The sequence below is a fragment of the Mycteria americana genome, chromosome 17 (assembly GCF_035582795.1).
Source record: "Mycteria americana isolate JAX WOST 10 ecotype Jacksonville Zoo and Gardens chromosome 17, USCA_MyAme_1.0, whole genome shotgun sequence".
In the NCBI taxonomy this organism is placed as follows: domain Eukaryota; kingdom Metazoa; phylum Chordata; class Aves; order Ciconiiformes; family Ciconiidae; genus Mycteria; species Mycteria americana.
The window spans coordinates 2204799-2222858 of NC_134381.1; the positions used below are offsets into that span (position 1 = coordinate 2204799).

At 47.2% G+C, this 18060-nt stretch overlaps 1 protein-coding gene across 5 annotated transcripts in view; it reads right to left on the reverse strand.

The window, feature by feature from the left end:
• Positions 1-373: 373 nt before the first annotated feature.
• The window catches only part of ZNF618 (zinc finger protein 618), a 162248-nt gene continuing 144561 nt past the window's right edge, over positions 374-18060 (reverse strand). For all 5 annotated transcript variants that reach the window (XM_075519928.1, XM_075519927.1, XM_075519925.1 and 2 more), the window contains 3 exons: positions 11875-11952; positions 6654-6755; positions 374-5533 (listed from right to left, as the gene is read on the reverse strand). In XM_075519928.1, the coding sequence (XP_075376043.1) occupies positions 4020-5533; positions 6654-6755; positions 11875-11952 (1694 nt within the window). In that variant the 3' untranslated portion in view covers positions 374-4019. The remainder of the gene's footprint in view (positions 5534-6653; positions 6756-11874; positions 11953-18060) is intronic.

Genomic DNA, 18060 nt, shown 5'->3' on the forward strand with positions numbered 1-18060 from the left:
GACAGGACTGGCAGGCCCTTCATTCTTTACAGTTCATCTTCGGTTGGTGCCTTCTCCCCACCTGAAGATCATAACCCCTCCCAAAGCAAACTGTGAAGTCAGAAGTCTGCAAGGTCAGGCACAGAGTAAGCAGCAGAAAAAAATGAATGCCTGGAGGACACACACACCATTTTTGTATCCCAACACATTTCTCAAGTGCGAGTAAAGGAAGGAAACAAGCAGAAGGCAAATTCCCAACGTGATCTACCAGAGGATGATCCCAATTCTGAGGACTTCTCCTCCCAGCTCAAAGGAAGCAGAACCTTATGACAGCTCTGGCCAAACCAAGAGACCCTCTCCTCTCCTGTCTCCCACCACAGGATGGGTGGTGCTGCTCCATACCACTCAGCCAATTCTAGTAACCTGGTGAATTAAAAGCTTCCAAAATTCAGACCTTGGTAAAGCATCTATGCTTCCTAGAATGCAAATCCCAGTCTTGAAGAGGGAAGGAGAAATAGGAGCAAAAGCTTGGCATTTAGGGTAAATACGTGCGCTCCAGATGTGCTTCTCTCCTTCTAATGAAGCGTAAGTACATCAGACAAAAGTCAGCCTGTGAGAAGACACAGCATGAATAGCTCCTCTGAGCAGAACACCTTGTAACCACGTTTAAGACTCATGAAAAGCTGCAGCTTCTTCCACTGACTTGCTGGAGAAGGGGGCTGGCCAACCAGCTCCTCTTCTCACCAGCTTCCCAGATTGCTCCATTTTAGGGCTTTAGGTTTTATTTTGCTTTTTCAGCTGCTAAGTTGAGATTTTAAGTCTTTGGGAGAATCTCATCTACTAGACAACGATGCATGTTTGCTTAACATCCATCATTAGTGTAACTATAGCCAAAGTTGCCTTGGAGGTGACAGTTAGTTGGACGGGGGAGAGGGCCAGTCAATCCCTCTCTTTGGTTGTCACAGCAAGAAAGCTCCAGATTTGATGCCAAAACCACACTGTAAAAAGAGGAAGGGGAGATGCGATGGGAGTTAAGGGTGGCTGTGGCCTTTCCGTTTGTGACCTGGCTGTGTAGCCACGGTCCAGCTCACTGCTATGCACAGCCTGGCATCAAATGGTTGCACAAATGACTGCAATTTTACCTCATTCTCAATTCCAGGGCTTTAAACCCGTGCTAACTCTTGTCCACTTCCCAACCCTTAATGCCCCGCAGACAGACAAGACAATGAGCGCGAGTTGGCAAATCCCACGGAAGTTATCAGCCTGTCCCTTAGCAAAGGAGTGTTAGGGTTTGGAGCTTTTCAAAGGAATGCAAGGGTTTTGCACATTCGCCTGAGCATCAAAGAGCCTGTGAGCAGCTCTCAGGCAAACCAAGCAAAAAGGTGTAACATGCCATTAGGAGAAAGAACTACAAATCCCATTCCCAGTTCTGCCGATCAGCTGAGCTGCATGGTATACACTCTGCAGCCTCAAAAGCTAATCTTGCTTTGGATTCATCCTCCAGCCAAGTTTTCTTGCTGCAGGATACTTTGTGCTTTTCAGTGGGAACAGCAGCACAGCACAAATGCTTTGTAATCGGCACACATCTCACTTGGGGTTTTTGTTTGTAGTTTGAGACTTGGTTGTTGTTTGTTGCAGGTTTCTCCTGCACTGCAAGTGCAAACAGACGTGTTACCATGGGCCCAACTGGTGGCTGGCAGGCAGGATTTGTACGGGAGAAAATAAAACCAGCAGAAGAAAAGCTGTCCCTACAACCAACACCTCCATTTGCAAAAGCCACTGGCAGAGAAATAAGATGTCCAAATGCCTCTGCCTTGGCAGCTCATCTTCAAGTGCTGCTACCCCTGCAGTTGTCAGTGGAGTTGCAGACTGTGTCTTTTAAGATATCCATACGCAAAACCTACTTTTAGGAGACTAGTTTTGCCCTGATGCCAGTAACAGTGCTGAGAGGCCAACCCAAATGCTAGACTCGAGCTAACAGTAGGTCCTGTTTCCAGGCTGAAAAGGGCAAGACAGCTGGGTGCAAAGAGCTATCCTCAATGACCTTGACCTAGGGAAGATCTCTAGCATGCAAACTGTTCCCCTGTCTGAGCCCCATGGCAGTGAAGCTGTCAGTTAGTGCCTGTCAGGTTCAAGGCATCTGCAAACAAAGCCTGAGAGACTGCGTTTGCCATTTCTCATGTCTTGGGACTTGTAACTTCTATGACAACCAGAGATGGGCAGGTGGGATGGTGGTTTAACATCTGTTCACAGCAGCACTTCAAAGAAGGCCCCCAGTCTCACCACTGCATTGTCAGCAACCAGAAAACACGCCTGCGCTGTTGAAGGGCTTCAGCCTCCAGCCTGCCTGCTCGGAGTTGAGCGAGTCCATCCTCCCGAACCTCCGATGCTGCTCTGCTGCCACTGTGACTGCAGCTCCAGAGCACACTACTGGAAGCAGAAGAGACTACTTCAAAAATAAGAATTTGCTTCAATTTGACTCTGGGATACAAGTCCCAGTGATGAAAAATTAACAGGTTGGCACGAGAAGTTGGGACCCGGTGTACAAGAGGCACCAAACCTGACAGCCTGCAGAGATCCCATCCAGCAGCCCATGAATTGTGCCTATGGGCACTGGACACAGCAGAGCACTGGCCTTGGTGGACAACAGAGTGACTGAGATGTTTTTGAATTATGATGATCTCTAATTGCATTTGGGGTGAGCCAGTAAGTGTGAACGTTTAAGGGCCCATGGCCTTCCTAGCCAGAATGATTCAGCAACGTAACAAGTAGTGTAATGCACTGTAGGTATTACAAAGACATTCGTGCTACTAGAGGAAACCATTCCAAATAAAATGGGAAGATATTCTTTGCACTCAAGCAGGAGCACTTACATTCAGAAGGATCTTTGAGCCCATGCACTTCTCTAAGCTTCCTTCAAACCCCAGTTTGACAAAACTGATGATCTTTGTTCCCCTGAAAAATCATACACCTTGGTTTGTCCTTGGCCTTGTGAAGGTTGAGTGTGTGTACTGAGAAACTTTTTTACAAAAAGTTTAGGTACAAGGGTTCTCAATGGCAGCTGGCAGACCCCGGCAAGCTTGCTGGTGGCCCACAGACATCTGTGCTGTCACCGCTTGCTTGCTTTTCCTGGTTTCTAGCTTTTCCGTATAAGCAACTGCTGTGGTTCCCATAAGGATATTATTTAATCGCAAATGGGCTACTCTAGAACAAGTTTGAGAACACCCGATGTACAAAATTCACAGAGAAGCTAATTGACATTGGGAATTCAGAAAAGAAGTTATGCTGTAAAAAAATAAATCCAAGAAACATAACAATTACAGACATTTTCTGCCATGAATCATTTCTCTTAGTTTTAAATCAAAATTATAATCACCAGCTAGCATGTTAAACTCAAAACTGGGAGTGGAGAGAGAAGAGTAACTTCTGGTTTTTGGAAAAAACATGTATGAAAAAATTAAAAATAAAATTAAAAAAAACCTCTTAAAGTCTCCCTTCCTGATTTCTAAAGATACTGGTATTCATAAAACACAGCTGCCCTGATAACATGCACCGTATGTCAAGAAGGCTGCAGACAAATGCCCTCAAGGTGTACAGTTATTCAAAGGAGCAAAGTCCAGTGCAGAACTGGTCTGTTCAATGTAGTCTGATTATCCATGGCAAGATGGCCCAGGGGACAAGAGGAAAGGTGGGGTGGAGGAGAAACAAAAGAAACTTCAAGTCACTTTAGATCTCAGCTGCCTGAAGACTCTAGAACATCAGCCTCCCATTGGTCTGCCCACTTGAAAACATTAGAAAGTCTGTCAAGTCCACACACTATCTATGGAAAGGAGCACGTTCCTGGCAGAGGGCTGTCTCTCTCACGTGCTCAGCTTTCCTTTCAAACTTAATTTTATATATATTTATATTTTTATATATATATAAAAAAGCACTTGGTTTCCAGGGGCATTCATAATGAGGTCCACAGTGTTTAGAACTTAAAATTCTTTTTCTTTGTTTGGAACAGTGTTTTAAAGTTTTGTTTTAATTAAAAGACAGTCTTAAAGCATGTTGGACTTCAAAAACATGAGTTTGTTCATGTCTTCTGGACTGAGTAGCCGTCTCCTTTTGATTAAGAGAGCCTGCTCACACATATTTACACATTCGCTTCTGGCACCAACAGCAGGCACTGCTAAGAGCCAAAAGGCTAGCTTGGCTAGTTTTGTATGCTTTTGGGTAACACACGACCAGTACTGAAAGAGGTCAGGGGTGGCCTGGAAGAGAGGTTCTTGCAAATAATCATAGACTTCATTTTTCCCGAACCAATCTTCTTCCTGAGCTGCTGTGGCTTCCCCCGCTGCCCGAGGCTTCTTGGTTGAAGGTTCAAATTCTGTTTCTTCTGCCCAGGACTCTTTCACCTCATTGATCAACTCACAGACCTTGCCAATGATCTCTTCGTGCTGGTATGGTGGGACGGGCCGCAGCTTCTGCTGAGGGTCTAAGATCATGGCTACCTTGTGTGCCGAATGAACTTTGAAGTTCTCCTTCAGTGCCTCCAAGAAGAGGTGGCAGAGTTTGCTGACTACGCCAGCATCGTTAGCTTTGGAAGTGAACAGTTTCTCCAGTTTGACGTAGGTGGGCAGTACCAGCTGCAAGGTGGGCCGGCTCTCGTTGCTCAACTCAATCACCGCTTGTTTCACTGGAGCCAAAATGGCTGCCAGGTTGCTGAGCAGGTGTTTGTTCAGGTTTTGGATGAGGTTCATCTTCTTGGCCCTGCTGTAGAACTCGCAGATCTGCTCGTAGCGCTCGTGGACGAGCAGGAGGGAATCGGTGACTGAGTTCCAGCAGGGTGGGGGAGAGGTCTCTTCCAGGGAGCCAAAGGTCTCCTTTGAGAGGCCCGTGGATCCTGCCAGATCTTCACAGACATTCAGGAGCTCGATCACTTCGTGCATATTGCGAGCCTGTAGTGTTCGCTTGTTCAGCACACTCTGCACTACTGAGTTCAAGGCACAGGCCGAACAACGCAAGCACATGCCTGCCTTGGAGAACGCAGAGGAATTGACTTTGCAGTCTGTGACATACACCGTCCTGATCTCTGACATCACAAACTCCGAGAGCACGTTCTGTACCCAGTGGTGGATAAAATCACCATTATCTCGAATGTCTACGCCCTTAATTCCCAGGACGTAACTCTTGATGTGGTTGCCTTCCACCTGATAAGCTGTCAGGATGTAACAAGAATCGGGGCCGATGCTCTGCGAGTGGCAAGTGACACCGATGCCAAGGCATGCGTTGCTGCCCAGGGCGCAGGTGACTTTCACCTTCACTTGGTTGTACATCCGAGGCAAATGCTTCAGAGCCAGTGTGTTGAAATTGCCAAGGATTTCGGTGACAGAGAAGGCACCATAGCGAGCTCCGCTATCCACCAGGGTCTGTGCTAGCTTGATGAATTCCTTCCCGCTCACCACACTCAGAGCCCCAAGGTCAGTGCACATCACCCTCAGGAGCCTCTCGGCAATGTTCTGCCGCTCCTTCTCTGGGATCGCGCTGTTCCCTACCGAACCGCTCGCGGATGCTGCAGTGAAATAGAAGGAGGGAGAAAAAGCACTGGATGAGAATTGCTCCTCTGCAATGGGAGGTGGGAGGAAGTCACAAAGCAATTCTGAGAGGGACCCAAAGAGTTGGAACATGCCCAGACGATGGCATAGACATCTCCAACCCCAGATATCTTCCCCTAAGGGTTTCTGGACAGAGGAACCTCCAGGGACAGGCCTTCCTCTTGCTTAGAGCAGCAAGGAGCTTATCTGCATGCTTTCCCTGGTGTGGGGACTGAAACAGAGCACACGTTATCTACTCACAATCCAGTGCCTTAACCAATGGCATCTCTATGGTGTTCATTGAGGAACTGCCTTGATAAGTTATAATCATGTGTGCCGTTTGCTATCCGTGTCTATGGGCTGGTGGTCACAGATTAGCCCAACTGAAAAGCTGGACATCTTTCCATTTTTGTGATTTGAGCCTTTTCTTTGAGACAATTATTTTAAGAGGAGTTGCATCCTCCACCATCTCAAACAGTGCTGAAGCCCAGGTTTCCATTTCTTCCTCTGAATTCCAGCAACCCCACTTTTTGTGGTTGATTTCAGGCAATGTGAGTGTCATTTTCGCCCATACCAGAACACAAAAGCACCAAGTTTTTGTGTCACCCTTCCCCCAGGCTCCAGTGCTTTGGAACTGATTTCCCACAGGGCTGTATTTTACCTTTTCCCGTGGTGAAGCACAAGCTCACAGGACGAGCTGGGGATAAAGCCAGACACTGGCTGCCCGCCAGTACAGGGAGTGACAGGTTATGCCTATGTCACACCATGACAACTGCATTAATTTTTTAACCCCAGGCTGGAAAGTCTGACCTTGGATCAGAAGTTAACTTTTTCCAGGAGTTCCCAAATGCATCTTCCTTACAAACCTCTCCTATCACCTCCCCAGGGTTCCCAGTACTTTTTGCATACGACTGCTCCTGTAATGGGAATGGGTGCTCTGCTCTGCAGGACAGTACATGAATTACAGATGAAATCAAGTGCAGTTAGGCGAGGACAAGGGCCTTATGCAATGCTCATCACTGCTGCACCCTCTCTGACAGTCACTTGTTCAAAGTGGACAGGTAAGCCCAGGACGGAAGAGCAAACACTGCTACGTACTGTTGTTGGCGTTATTTCTTTGGAGCTGTGGTTTCCACTTTTCTTCAACAACAGCTAGAGGTGATCTGGGCTGGCTAGAGGCAATATTGTTCTCGTTGTCAGCTGTGGGGCAAGAGACAGGGAGGTGTTAGAAGCACAAGATAACAATGCTTAAAGCACAAAGAAGGGGAAACAGTACCCATCTGCTTAGCATTTACTTATGGTTCCCTTAACTAAGATGACACCAATCTACTCCATTCTCTGTAGCTTTTCAGCAGTTTTCAGTGAGATGGCACAGTACTGTCAGAAATCTTGAAAATTGTCTTTGGACTTGCAACTATCACCTCCCAAAATGTGGCTGAAATGACAGTGGCTTTTTCTGTGCATCAGCGACACTGATGCCATCACCACACCTTGAGAAATGTCTCCCAATCAACTGAAGCTGCCCACCAGGAGGACAAATTCCTTGTGCAGCCCGACTTGTGCAATTTGCTTGCTTTTGAAATGAAAGCAGGTGTAACAAACATTTATCCTTCTTTTGCCCTACTGCCTCTTTCTGCACCACAGGTGGCTTCCCTTTTCCTTACTGTTAGGTACTTTGGTTTTCAAGCTATGCTCAACTCCTCTGTGTCTCAGGATCTTATTACAATCTTCATGTATGGTTTCCTCCCAATGTAGAGAGGGCCTGTCTCCTCTGGGGCTGCTCACTGCTGCCTCAGACTGGAAACAAAAAGAAAAAACCCCAAGTTTCTGGAGTGTGACCAAAGATCGTTCCTCCCTATGACTGCAAAGATACCAACTGCCCTCGGGGTCTTTGTGTTCATGCTCCCCTTTCTGTATATGTAACTGGGCTAAACACTTTGGCTGCCAATCTGATGGGATCTTTCAGGAAATACAGCTAAGATCAGTAAATTCTGTATCGTATCCATGTTCTTTCCTCCTGTTCTTCCCTCCTGTGCCCCAAGAACTTCTTCCCATCCTCTAGAGGAAATTTTCTAGTTCTTAGTATGCTTCACTATGAAATTGTGCTCTGAAATAGGCTGTGAAACAACAAAAGTGCACAATGAAGAGAGGTGGAAGAGGAAGGAGAAAGATGGAGAGACCAATGACCAGGCTGAACAGAAAGATGGGATTAAAAACAAAGATGACAAAACAGGTCCTTTACTCATCACAGCTGGACTCATCTCACCTAATTTTGGACATCTTTATTAGATATGCCTCTCTTCAAACTGGCCCCTTGGGGCTCCTTTTACACTCAGTGGTGCAAAACAGGCTTAAGAGTGTGATTCATTCAGCCAGGCAGACCTAGATGCCTCTTGTAGTATACGATCCATCATGCTCTGAACTCACCTGGAGTCAATGCCTTCTTCTCCACTGATTATAAAGGGAGTCCAAGCTGACCAGCTCAGGTGGCAATATCTATAGCCTAGGCACAACAGCATGCAGTGAAATGAATCCTGCCCCAGCGCTCCAGACAGCAGAGCACAAATTAGAGGAATGCCTTATTAAGGCACACACAGGTGCTTTGCTCTGCAGCCCAGGTTGATCTGGTGCAGGGCAGAGCAGTGGGCTGCCCATCAGAACAAACAGGAGAGGGCAAAGTTGCTCTTCTTCATGTGTGGCAATGACCTGGGAGAGAAGGGAGACCAGCAAGGATCTAGAGACAAGCAATGATGTGATGAAACTCCAGTGCCCTCTTCCTTATGAGCAAGTCCTCTCAAATTTGAGCAGCTCCGCATGTTAACTGCTGGGGAATTCACAAACCTTGCTGATGAACAGCCACAGACTGCAACAGTTATTATTAGGTCTGGGCACTGCACTGGCCACAGACTGGATCAATACCTAACAGCAATCCAGGATATGACAGAACCAGGGAAGACTCTGGGACTGCCTCAAGGACTGTATGTGCCCAGGGAATTCACTGGTCGTCATTGGTACCTGGGGAGCACTGCTGTGCTCAGGACTGCAGCCAGAGGCTGGTCTTTGTAGGTGTGGAAAAGACGTGAAGAGCAGGAGGTGCTCCAGTGGATGCCAGTGATCAGATATGACATACCACTTTTCCCCCAGCATTTGCCTAGACCAATTACTTTTGAGCTAATGCCACCACTGTCCTCAACTCCAAACATCTGTGGGTAGCCAAAGGAAAATACTGGATGTTGCCTACTAACTTTGTTCATGGTTCAGGCCTTCCTTGTCTTGGTGAGGGGCGGGTGGGGGGAGAAACACTCTGTATTTCATCCTCCCAACTCTTTTATCTATTTCATAATAATAGGGGATTTATTATGTACAAATATCCACTGGCATTCAATATGGCATTAATGAGATTTGTGCATTTCAGCCTCATCTTCCTTATCAAGAGCAGTCTGTGAACTACAAAGATCATGGTTCTTTAATTTCTCTTCATGCCTCCAATCCTTTAATCCAGGTTCAGCCTAGTCGTCCTTTTATTTTTTTAGCTCTAGATTGTAGGAAGGGCATTATATGGTAGCACTCGACCTGAACAAAGTACTCTAAAGGGAGTCAAAGCTGTATATTGTACAGTGTAATTACAGAACAAATTCCTTTGCCTGGTGTTCTGCTGTTCTATTTCTGCCTTTCAGCCTCCAATTTACATTCTAATTGCTTCTTCTCATTGTGTAGCTGCTTTATGGAGCTATAATCTCTCCTTATTACCTTCTAGCCTCCAGGCTCAGCCCTCCGAATGACTCAAGAGCCAGTATGTCCCTGCTTTTGCTTCTCGAGGCCAGCAGCACCAGCAGCACTTTTCCTATCTTCAGCCACTTGTGAGAGGGGCTCAGTGGGTGCATCACATTTAGCTGGAAGAGTCTAGCCCTTTGCATCAGGCATGGTAAGCCAAACTGGACTCCTGAACACATTAACTGAGGGAATATTTGACCCATATGGGCTTCTTGGATCTCTCCATCCCCATAATGAAACATTCCTTGAGCCAGGCATATGGACTGGTATAAATGGCTACTCTGCCAGTGTCCCCAGTATGTGAATTCTATGCCACCAGTTCTGCTGACCACTGCAACGTCTCTGCACTCCCAGACTTCAGAGATGTTGTGCCAATGCTGTTTCTTGGATACGGAAATCCTCAAGCTCTGACAGGCTAAAAGGCAACAAACTGTGACCAGAGCAACTGCAAGTCCTGTGTAATCTCCACTGTTGCTCTGCTTAAGTACAATATCCAGAACTGGACACCCACCAAAGCTGTCTGTTGCTTTCACATCTCTTCATTTTGTTTTGCTCTCATCCCACAGTAGCAAATACCGCGCCACTCGCCTCCAGCTGCATAGATCTGGAGGAAAGGCTGCTGTTCCCTCCAGAGGAAGAGCCATAAGCACAGGACTGGCAAGCACCACGCACAGAGATGCCATGGCAGACGACGGCTGCTTTCACAGGGGGCAGCGCCGGTGACGCCAGGAGAGAGCACTTAAAGAAGACACAGAGAAACTTGCTGTCACCGTACCAGCGAGACACCCCGGGGGAAGAAGCCAAGCAGAAGACAGTGACTTACAAACAGAGCAGGGAGAGATGAGAAAATACAGTTTAACAGGAGCAATCCTGAGTTGGAAAGAGGGGATCTCTGCTGACATTACATGAGTCAGATCACTGATACCTGCTCCCTCCAGCGCTGTTCTGTATCCAAAGTAACCCAGGTGAACGAGCCCAGAGGCCGTGGGTCATTTGTAAAGAAGAGCAGGAAGGAAGAAGCTGCAGACGGCACTAGCTTAAAATTTTCAACAGCTCACAACCTGCAAGTGAATTGCCATTCTCCCTTTTGACACCTTAGCCTTGGTCCCTCCTTTGCAGCTCAGAGTAGAGACTCAGCGTCACCAGGAGCTATAACTCAAAATGCTGCATTTCAGTACCAGAGACCAGAACAAGGAACAGGATGGTCAGGACGCAGCTTGGAGACAAGCAGAAAGTGCCACTGACAAACAGCAAGAACAGACCCCAACACCATGGAGTGACGGCAGCCACTACCCTGAGTGGAGCTTCATCGCTCCTTGGTGTAACATGAAGTCCAATTACTCCACATTAACCAGCTTATGCTCTAACAGAAAATAACATCCACAAAACTCATCCCATCTTGTAATGAATCACCCTAAATGTCTATTCATAACATTAAAAAGATGATAAATAAAGTAGCTGCTGAACAACAAACAAACCCTGCACTAAGATTTGCCAATGAGAACTGAACTGGAACTGAGGAACTGCACGGATGAAGAACTCGAAGGACACTCACTAAAATTAGGACTAAAACTAAAACACAGAACAAGATAAGAACTTTGATTAGAATTACTGTTACAGAATGGAAAATATGGTTTTCCTCAAGCCACTTGTCCTTCCGTGCCACTCTACTCAGGGCTTACCTGTAAAGTGACGGCAAATGCAAGCACTGAACGTGTATCTCAACAGAGCAGCTGTCTGTCGGAGAACACAGGTCTGTCAGAGGTGAATTAATTTGTAAACCTGTGTTAATCCACCTGAATTTTCATTCAAGAGGAAAAAAAAGAAAAAAATTCTGCCAATATAACCCCCCCCCCCTATTTCTACATTTTTGAATATTCTGAATGCTGACTTTGAAAAATCTTTGGCTTTGAAATTTTAAAATCGTCTTTTATGTATTGAGATAGAAAACAAAAAAGGTGGCTTAGAAACAAAGTAGTGCAACTACTCCTCAGAATTTTCGTTTGTAGATAGCTGAGAAGGAAATGAACAGAACTGATGAAATGGCAAATTATTCTTCTGAGAACACATTTCAGTCCTTTGCAGAACTCCAGGAGACGTGAGCACGGAAAAGGACTTGTGTAGGCAAAGGCTCTGCTGCCCTGCAAGCATTTTTGCTGTGTTTGCTTCAGTAAGAACTACCCTTTTTGCAGGAGGAGGGATTTAATCTGCTGTAGGAGTGACCCATTCATGCTTATGCAATGAGCATTCCCTAGATACCTTTGGATAAAGGGAATGAGTAGGCTGATGTCCTCTGTGCTAGCATGGCACGTTTCCTCTCTTCCTATGGAAAGCAGTAATATTTATGATATACCCTGAGCCTTGCATTGTTGCAGCCACTGCTGTGTGCTTCAGCCTTTGAGTATCTTTTTTGCTGCAGGTGAAATTACTGGGGCTTTGGAAACCGTGAGCACAGAAAGCTCTATTGACACACAACGGGGTCAACATCAGGCATCAGCGCAGAATTTAATTCTCCGCTTTAAGCGAGTCGAAGTGCCCAGCTTACCTGCATGGGACTGCATGTGCTCCAGGAGATTGTTATAAAACTGGAACTGGATTCCACAAGCTCCACAGGTGTAAGGCTCTGTTTGGGAGAAATCAGTTCAGAAGAATTATACAGAGTATGCAGGGAAGCAGCACACGTGCATACTTCAGTTTGTACAGTAGCGGGGCAGCGCCTTAGGGCCCGGTCCTTGTCACCTCAGCCCACGTGTGCACGTCACAGCAGCTCCTTAGAACTGAACCCGCAGGGCTCGGGCTGCGATTTGGGAGAGCGCTAGGGCACGTCACTGCTTCCTGGGCTGGGGTCAGGCATTTATCCACGTGCTTCACTTTACTGCCACGAGAAGGCCCGGGATGGCAGAGGGACAGATCGTGCACTAAAGCGAAGCACCTGCCGGTGTGTGTGTGGGGGATCTCAGTGAATCTGCACAACGATTTGAGAGGCTACACACTGACCAGGGTTTACTAGCCCATGCCTGCTGCAGGCTGTTTTAAGCATATCCTTGTTCTTTTTAAGCCTGAAAGCAAACCATGGTGAACTAATTTTACATCCAGTTCTGTCAAATTCCAGTCTCTGCTGCCTTTCCTGAGTAAGACAAGGAGCATCAGGTTGTGAAAAATCCTGTTGCTCAGAAGTTGGGGCATGGAGAAGTGCCATGGGGGAATTCAGCTTGGGTTTTTTGTGGCTGTCAACAGCGCAGCGAGACTGGGGAATGGTGAGTGCCACTGGGATCGGTGGCAGCAAGTTGCTGGGGTTAAGCAGAGGCGAAGGGGAAGAAGCACAGAAATCAGAGCTGTGCCAGAAGGCTGAGAGCAGAGCAGGAGAGCCATGTTGCCAGAGTAATATGGATGAGCTGGAGTCAGGAAAGAGCTGGGTGCAGAGCTCCCTCATGAGCTGAAAGATATGTTTAGCTCTGTTCTAACAAGTATGTTGAAAGTGCATTTTTTCCACTGAATTAACCTAATAGCAAATGTTTGCAATTGCTCGTTTAAACAGTATTAGTGGAGTGCATTAGTTGACAGATGTAGTATCAAACTACAGTGGCTGAAACATGTTAACATTGCAGTTTGCTTCTATACCTCCAGATATACCAGCACACTGCCACCATTTATGCTGTGGCATTTTGTTTTGTAACAGAATGGACAAATGCAAGCATTTGGTATATAAACAACTTTGCACATAAATGCCTGGCACACACACAGAGCAAGGTCTATTGGTACAATATACCAGAAATCTGTATCTACGTTCAAAGGGAAAAACATATTCTACATCAGTGAAACTTAAGAAATCTATTGCACATAAGCAAAAGCACCAGCACCCAGGATGGAAGTACCAAAATACAGGAAAGCACAAGCCTGACTTGGCTATAATCTGTAAGATGTCTATCTCAGGTAGCAAAACCCAGAATTCGTCAGATGGCTACAGCAAGCTGCAAGGAAAAACACAAAAGAGACCATAAGCGCTTCATAAGCGCTATACTTATATGCTGTAAGGTTAAACATCCTGCTGTGCCTTTCCCACAGAACCTACAGCCCTCTGAAGAGATGGAGCCAGCTCCATCTGGAGGAGCTGTGCTCAAAGCTTTATTTAACTTACTGTATGTTCTTGCGATGCTACTCCTGTGTTTTGCAGTAGTCAGGAAGTTTGGAAATACTGTACTTAAGTAACTGTGCTTATGAAAAACAGGGAAGACTTTGGCAGCTGAGTGGCACACTTAGGAATTTCAGGACTGAGAGAATTAACATGGACGGCCTGTTTCTGTTGAAATCTGCAGTAGTGAAATAGTCAGTTGTGGTAACATGCCACAAGAGATACAATGTAATCTAATTGTTTAGACTCCTTTTGTAATTATCAGAGAGGAGAAGACCCCACATGGGTGCAAACCATCCCTCTTGGATACATATTTCAATGTCAGATGGCTTGTGTTATAGATGCACCTATTTGCCTCTGCTGCTAATGGAGCCTAGACTGCTCAGATGGAAATGTCTCAAACTAAGTGGGTTGACTCCCCCTTCAAGTGTCAAAATTAACATTTGATTAATCTAATGAAAGAAGTCACACTTTGAAGAGCCTGCTGAATGTTGCCGACACGTTCCTGGCAGGGTCGGAAGAGCTCTGATGCTGCCGCCAGGGCAGCCTACAAAGCCACCACCCCTGTTCTTTGCCCCATCACTTTGCTGGAGCCCCTTCCCCTACAACAGAGTTGGGAGAACAGAACATGCTGTGCATCTCAGCTGCTTCAGAAAGTCTGAAATTTAGAGATGTCACACTGTGGTTCCCTGGGACACTTTCAGGTCTCCGTGTGCCATTTAAACATAAGCAGGCACATGCACTCCCTTCTGCCATCTCTGCCTGTAGTAATCTTGGCCAGAGAAAGCGGTGGTGGAGCAATCCACCCTTCATTGCTGGAGTCCAAGGACTCTTCTCTGCTCCCAGAAAAGCACACAAACTCCACAATTCCCCTAGAAGCAGGTTTCCAAGTAGCCACCAGAATAACTCTTCCCCTAAGCTCAGTTACAGGGTGCCTCACTGGGAAGCAAATCACTTGCATACATCCAGCACTCTCCAAGCAGCACATTTCTCACATTCATTTTTCTCTCCTGTTTCACTACATCCTCACATTTCCTTCTCAGCTTATTTTGTCTCACTGAGCTACTTTACCTTCCTCCTGTTATATGCTCAGCTATTTTATCACCATAAAGCTAGGTCTCCCCTTGCCTGATTCTCTTTCACTCCCGACCAGTCTTTTCTGGGTTCTCCCCATCTCCATCCATCATGCAGTGACCATCAAGGTCTCCACAGTTCTTCATCTCAAGCTCCTCCCTCTGCCACTACAACATACTGTGTACTCAGTGACTCTGAGAGGTCTCATTTGTGATTCTTTTCAGAAAAGTCCTGTTGATTTTAATCCCATTTCCAAAAGCCTCCCTTCTGTTCTACTACAGAAATGTCCATCTCTGGAAACAAAACCACTGTCTACTTTCAGAACCTAATTTTGCATTCTGAAAATGCTAAAACATTTTCTAAATGCTTTTGAGACAAAGAGTCATAGAAGCCTACAGTTTGCCACAAATGAAAGTGAGTTAAGTTAAAACTAGAGATAAAATTTAAATTCATTCAACAATTCAAAAGTCTTTCCCAGGGAGGAGGGAAGGGACGCTTGGGAGGATGTGCAGAATCCCCGTGGGAACGAATGAATTTGCGTTATTTCCCAGGGCTTTCTCAACCCTCATACTTCTGAGATTTCAGCTTCTAAGCCCCTTACGCTCCACAGTGCGGAGAGCTGGGAACAGTCAGGCCAACTGGAAGGAGAGTGGGATGCATCAGTGCTAGAAGAGGGAGAAGGATCTGGAAGGCGGAGAGAAGAAAGAGGCAATCTGTATCTGAAACCAGGCAAAAGACACCCCTGGAAAAGAATTGCTCATCTGGGCTGGTACACACAGCCAGTAAATCCCTCCTCCCTTTAGTTTCTGCTTGCAACTTAAAGGTAGAGTTAACTGGACAAGTTGTCAAAACTGCTCTGAACACCCCTGGGAGCCATCCTTGTGCCCCTTTCTCCTTCCTGGGAGCACAGCCCCCTCCACACCACTGCAGGACCTCTGCTTTCCTTCCCCAGGGGGAATTTCAGCTCTCCTCTTCCTTGCTCAGACTGAGGTTTACAGCATCCAGAAGGAATCTGTTCTCCATCAGCTGGTCTGAACTCAGCAAGGGGCCCACAGGTCCTCCTACAACTGCTCCAATCAATGAACCTCTCCTTTCCCTCTCGGCTTGGCTAGTGGTGGTAGAAGGAAAGCTGGGAGCCATTTGTGCTGCCCGCACCAGCCCCCTGAGAACACCTGTGCTCCCCAACAGCCCCAATTGGTTTGGGTGGCCAAGACAGGCCGTACGTACGAGCAAAGCAGGACGAGTGGCTGTGCAGTCAGCTCAGAAATGGCTCAGAGACTTCCAACCTGCAGCAGGACTGCCCAGACAGCCTGTCTCATGCTGCTGGAGACCTTCTCCCTCACCTCCTCAAACTCTTCATTGCTTCTCAGGAACCAATTCCTCTTGCTGCTCCACATCTGAGGGGGTAGGAGTTGTGGCAGGAGCAACATTACCCCCTTTTGATGAGAAAAAACCAGCCATTTACCCCACATGCTCAGACAGGCTCCTGGCTCTCACGTGGGCCTCTTAGCACTGCCAGGTGCTGTGAACTTTCTAGCTCTGTTCCCTTGGCATGGGCTGGGGAGGAGGATGCCCTGTTTTCTCCAAGCTTCCTCTATTTGCATTCCCCCGGGCAGATGCTAAACACATGCTGGTGCCAGCTGGTCTCTTGCTGTGTACTTGGCTTGCTGAGACTGCGGGTTGGGACTCCAGTTCACACCTGTAACCACAGCTCCCAGAGCCCTAAGCCCTCCCAGGCTGGTGCAGGATGTGGGCTACGTCATCCCAAGACCTCACCAATTCCCAGTGGGCACACAGGGCTGCTGCACTCACACGACCTTCCTTCACACTTGCATCTCAAGGGAGTAGAGGATAAATTCACCAGGCTGCATGAGAAGCTTTCCCTTCCTCTCCTTGATTCCACAGCTGACTCCTAGTAACCACTGCTCAACCTGAAGCAGCTGGGTGATGGGAAGGGACGGTGTGAAAACAGCCCAAAGCTCACCTTACACAGGCACAAAAGGTGGAAGGAGGCAGGCAGAGAGCTCACAGAGGCTGCCTTCAGAGTACTCCCCCTTTAGAGTGTGGAAACCCAAGCTTTGGTTGCTCTTGCTTTGTTGGCCAGGCTGTGACCTAGGCACAAGGTCCTGCAGTTTGCATGTAGCAGACTGTGGCCTCTCTTACTGACTGCCACTAGTGCATCCTACAAAAACTTCACATTAACAAATAAGCCATTAAAATCCTGCAACACTCAAGTCTAAACCTGTAGCCCAGCATTCTCACACTTCACTGAAAGTCTTAGAAGATGAAACGCCAGGCTGCTATCATTCCTCTACCCACCTCCAGAAAGCAAGCTTTTCACACAGCCAAGACCAGAGCCGTGAAGCTGGGGCATCAGTCAGAGATGCTGCATTTTCTGCAGGCATCTGGGATACATTTCTGCAGACCTTGGGATACATCTCAAGCTCTCCCACGGGTTCATATTCAGCCACAGCTACAACGCACTTTCCTGCATCGTAGCTAATATAGTGCTGTGTTTTGGATTTAGTATGAGAATAATGTTGATAACACACTGATGTTTTGGCTGTTGCTAAGTAGTGTATACACTAGTCAAGGACTTTTCAGCTTCCCATGCTCTGCCAGGTGCACAAGAAGCTGGGAGGGGGCACAGCCAAGACAGTTGATCCAAGCTGGCCAAAGGGCTATTCCATACCATCATCATGCTCAGTACAGAAACTGGGGGGAGTTGGCCAGGGGCAGCGATCGCTGCTCAGGAACTGGCTGGGCGTCGGTTGGCGGGTGGTGAGCAGTTGCATCACTTGTTTTTTTTTTTTCCTGGGTTTTGGTTCTCTCTCGGTCTCTTCTTGTTTTCTTTTTCATTACAATTTATGATTATTACTAACCCCCCCCCCCCCCCGTATTAAACTGTTCTTATCTCAACCCAAACCCACAACTTTTCTTACTTTTGCTCTTCAGATTCTCTCCCCCACCCCACCAGGAGAAAGGCTGAGCGAGCGGCTGTGTGGTGCTTAGTTGCCGACTGAAGCTACACCACGACACTGACCCCTGACACGTGCTGCTGCGCAGGGAGCCTTGCAAAGCAAGGCCCTGCTCATCTCCTGTTCTGGCAGTTCTGCTGGCACATGGCTGAGCTGCACACAAGATGCTTTATTGCGGAAGGGGTGGAAACAGGCTCTAAGTCTTCACAAAAGGATAAGAAATCGTGAATTGGACCCTCAAGAGAGTTCAAGCTGCCATATTAGCCCGGCTGTCTTTCTGGCTCTGTATTGTTGCTGTACGTTCAGAAGCCGCCTGCAATCCTGTAGCCTAAATTTAGCAGCATAAAGTCTGTGTGTGAAACGGCAAATGTTGTGTGGGCCAGACCTGTCCACACAGCACCAGAGAAGGCAGGGAGAGGGTACAACATTTAGCATATGACAGGCGACTGGCTGTACAGTGCCTACGCCAGTCCCCTGCTATCTGTCCACCCGCCATCATTGCCCACCTCCTCCTCTGATCCCTCCTTCCCCACTGTCTGTCCTCTTC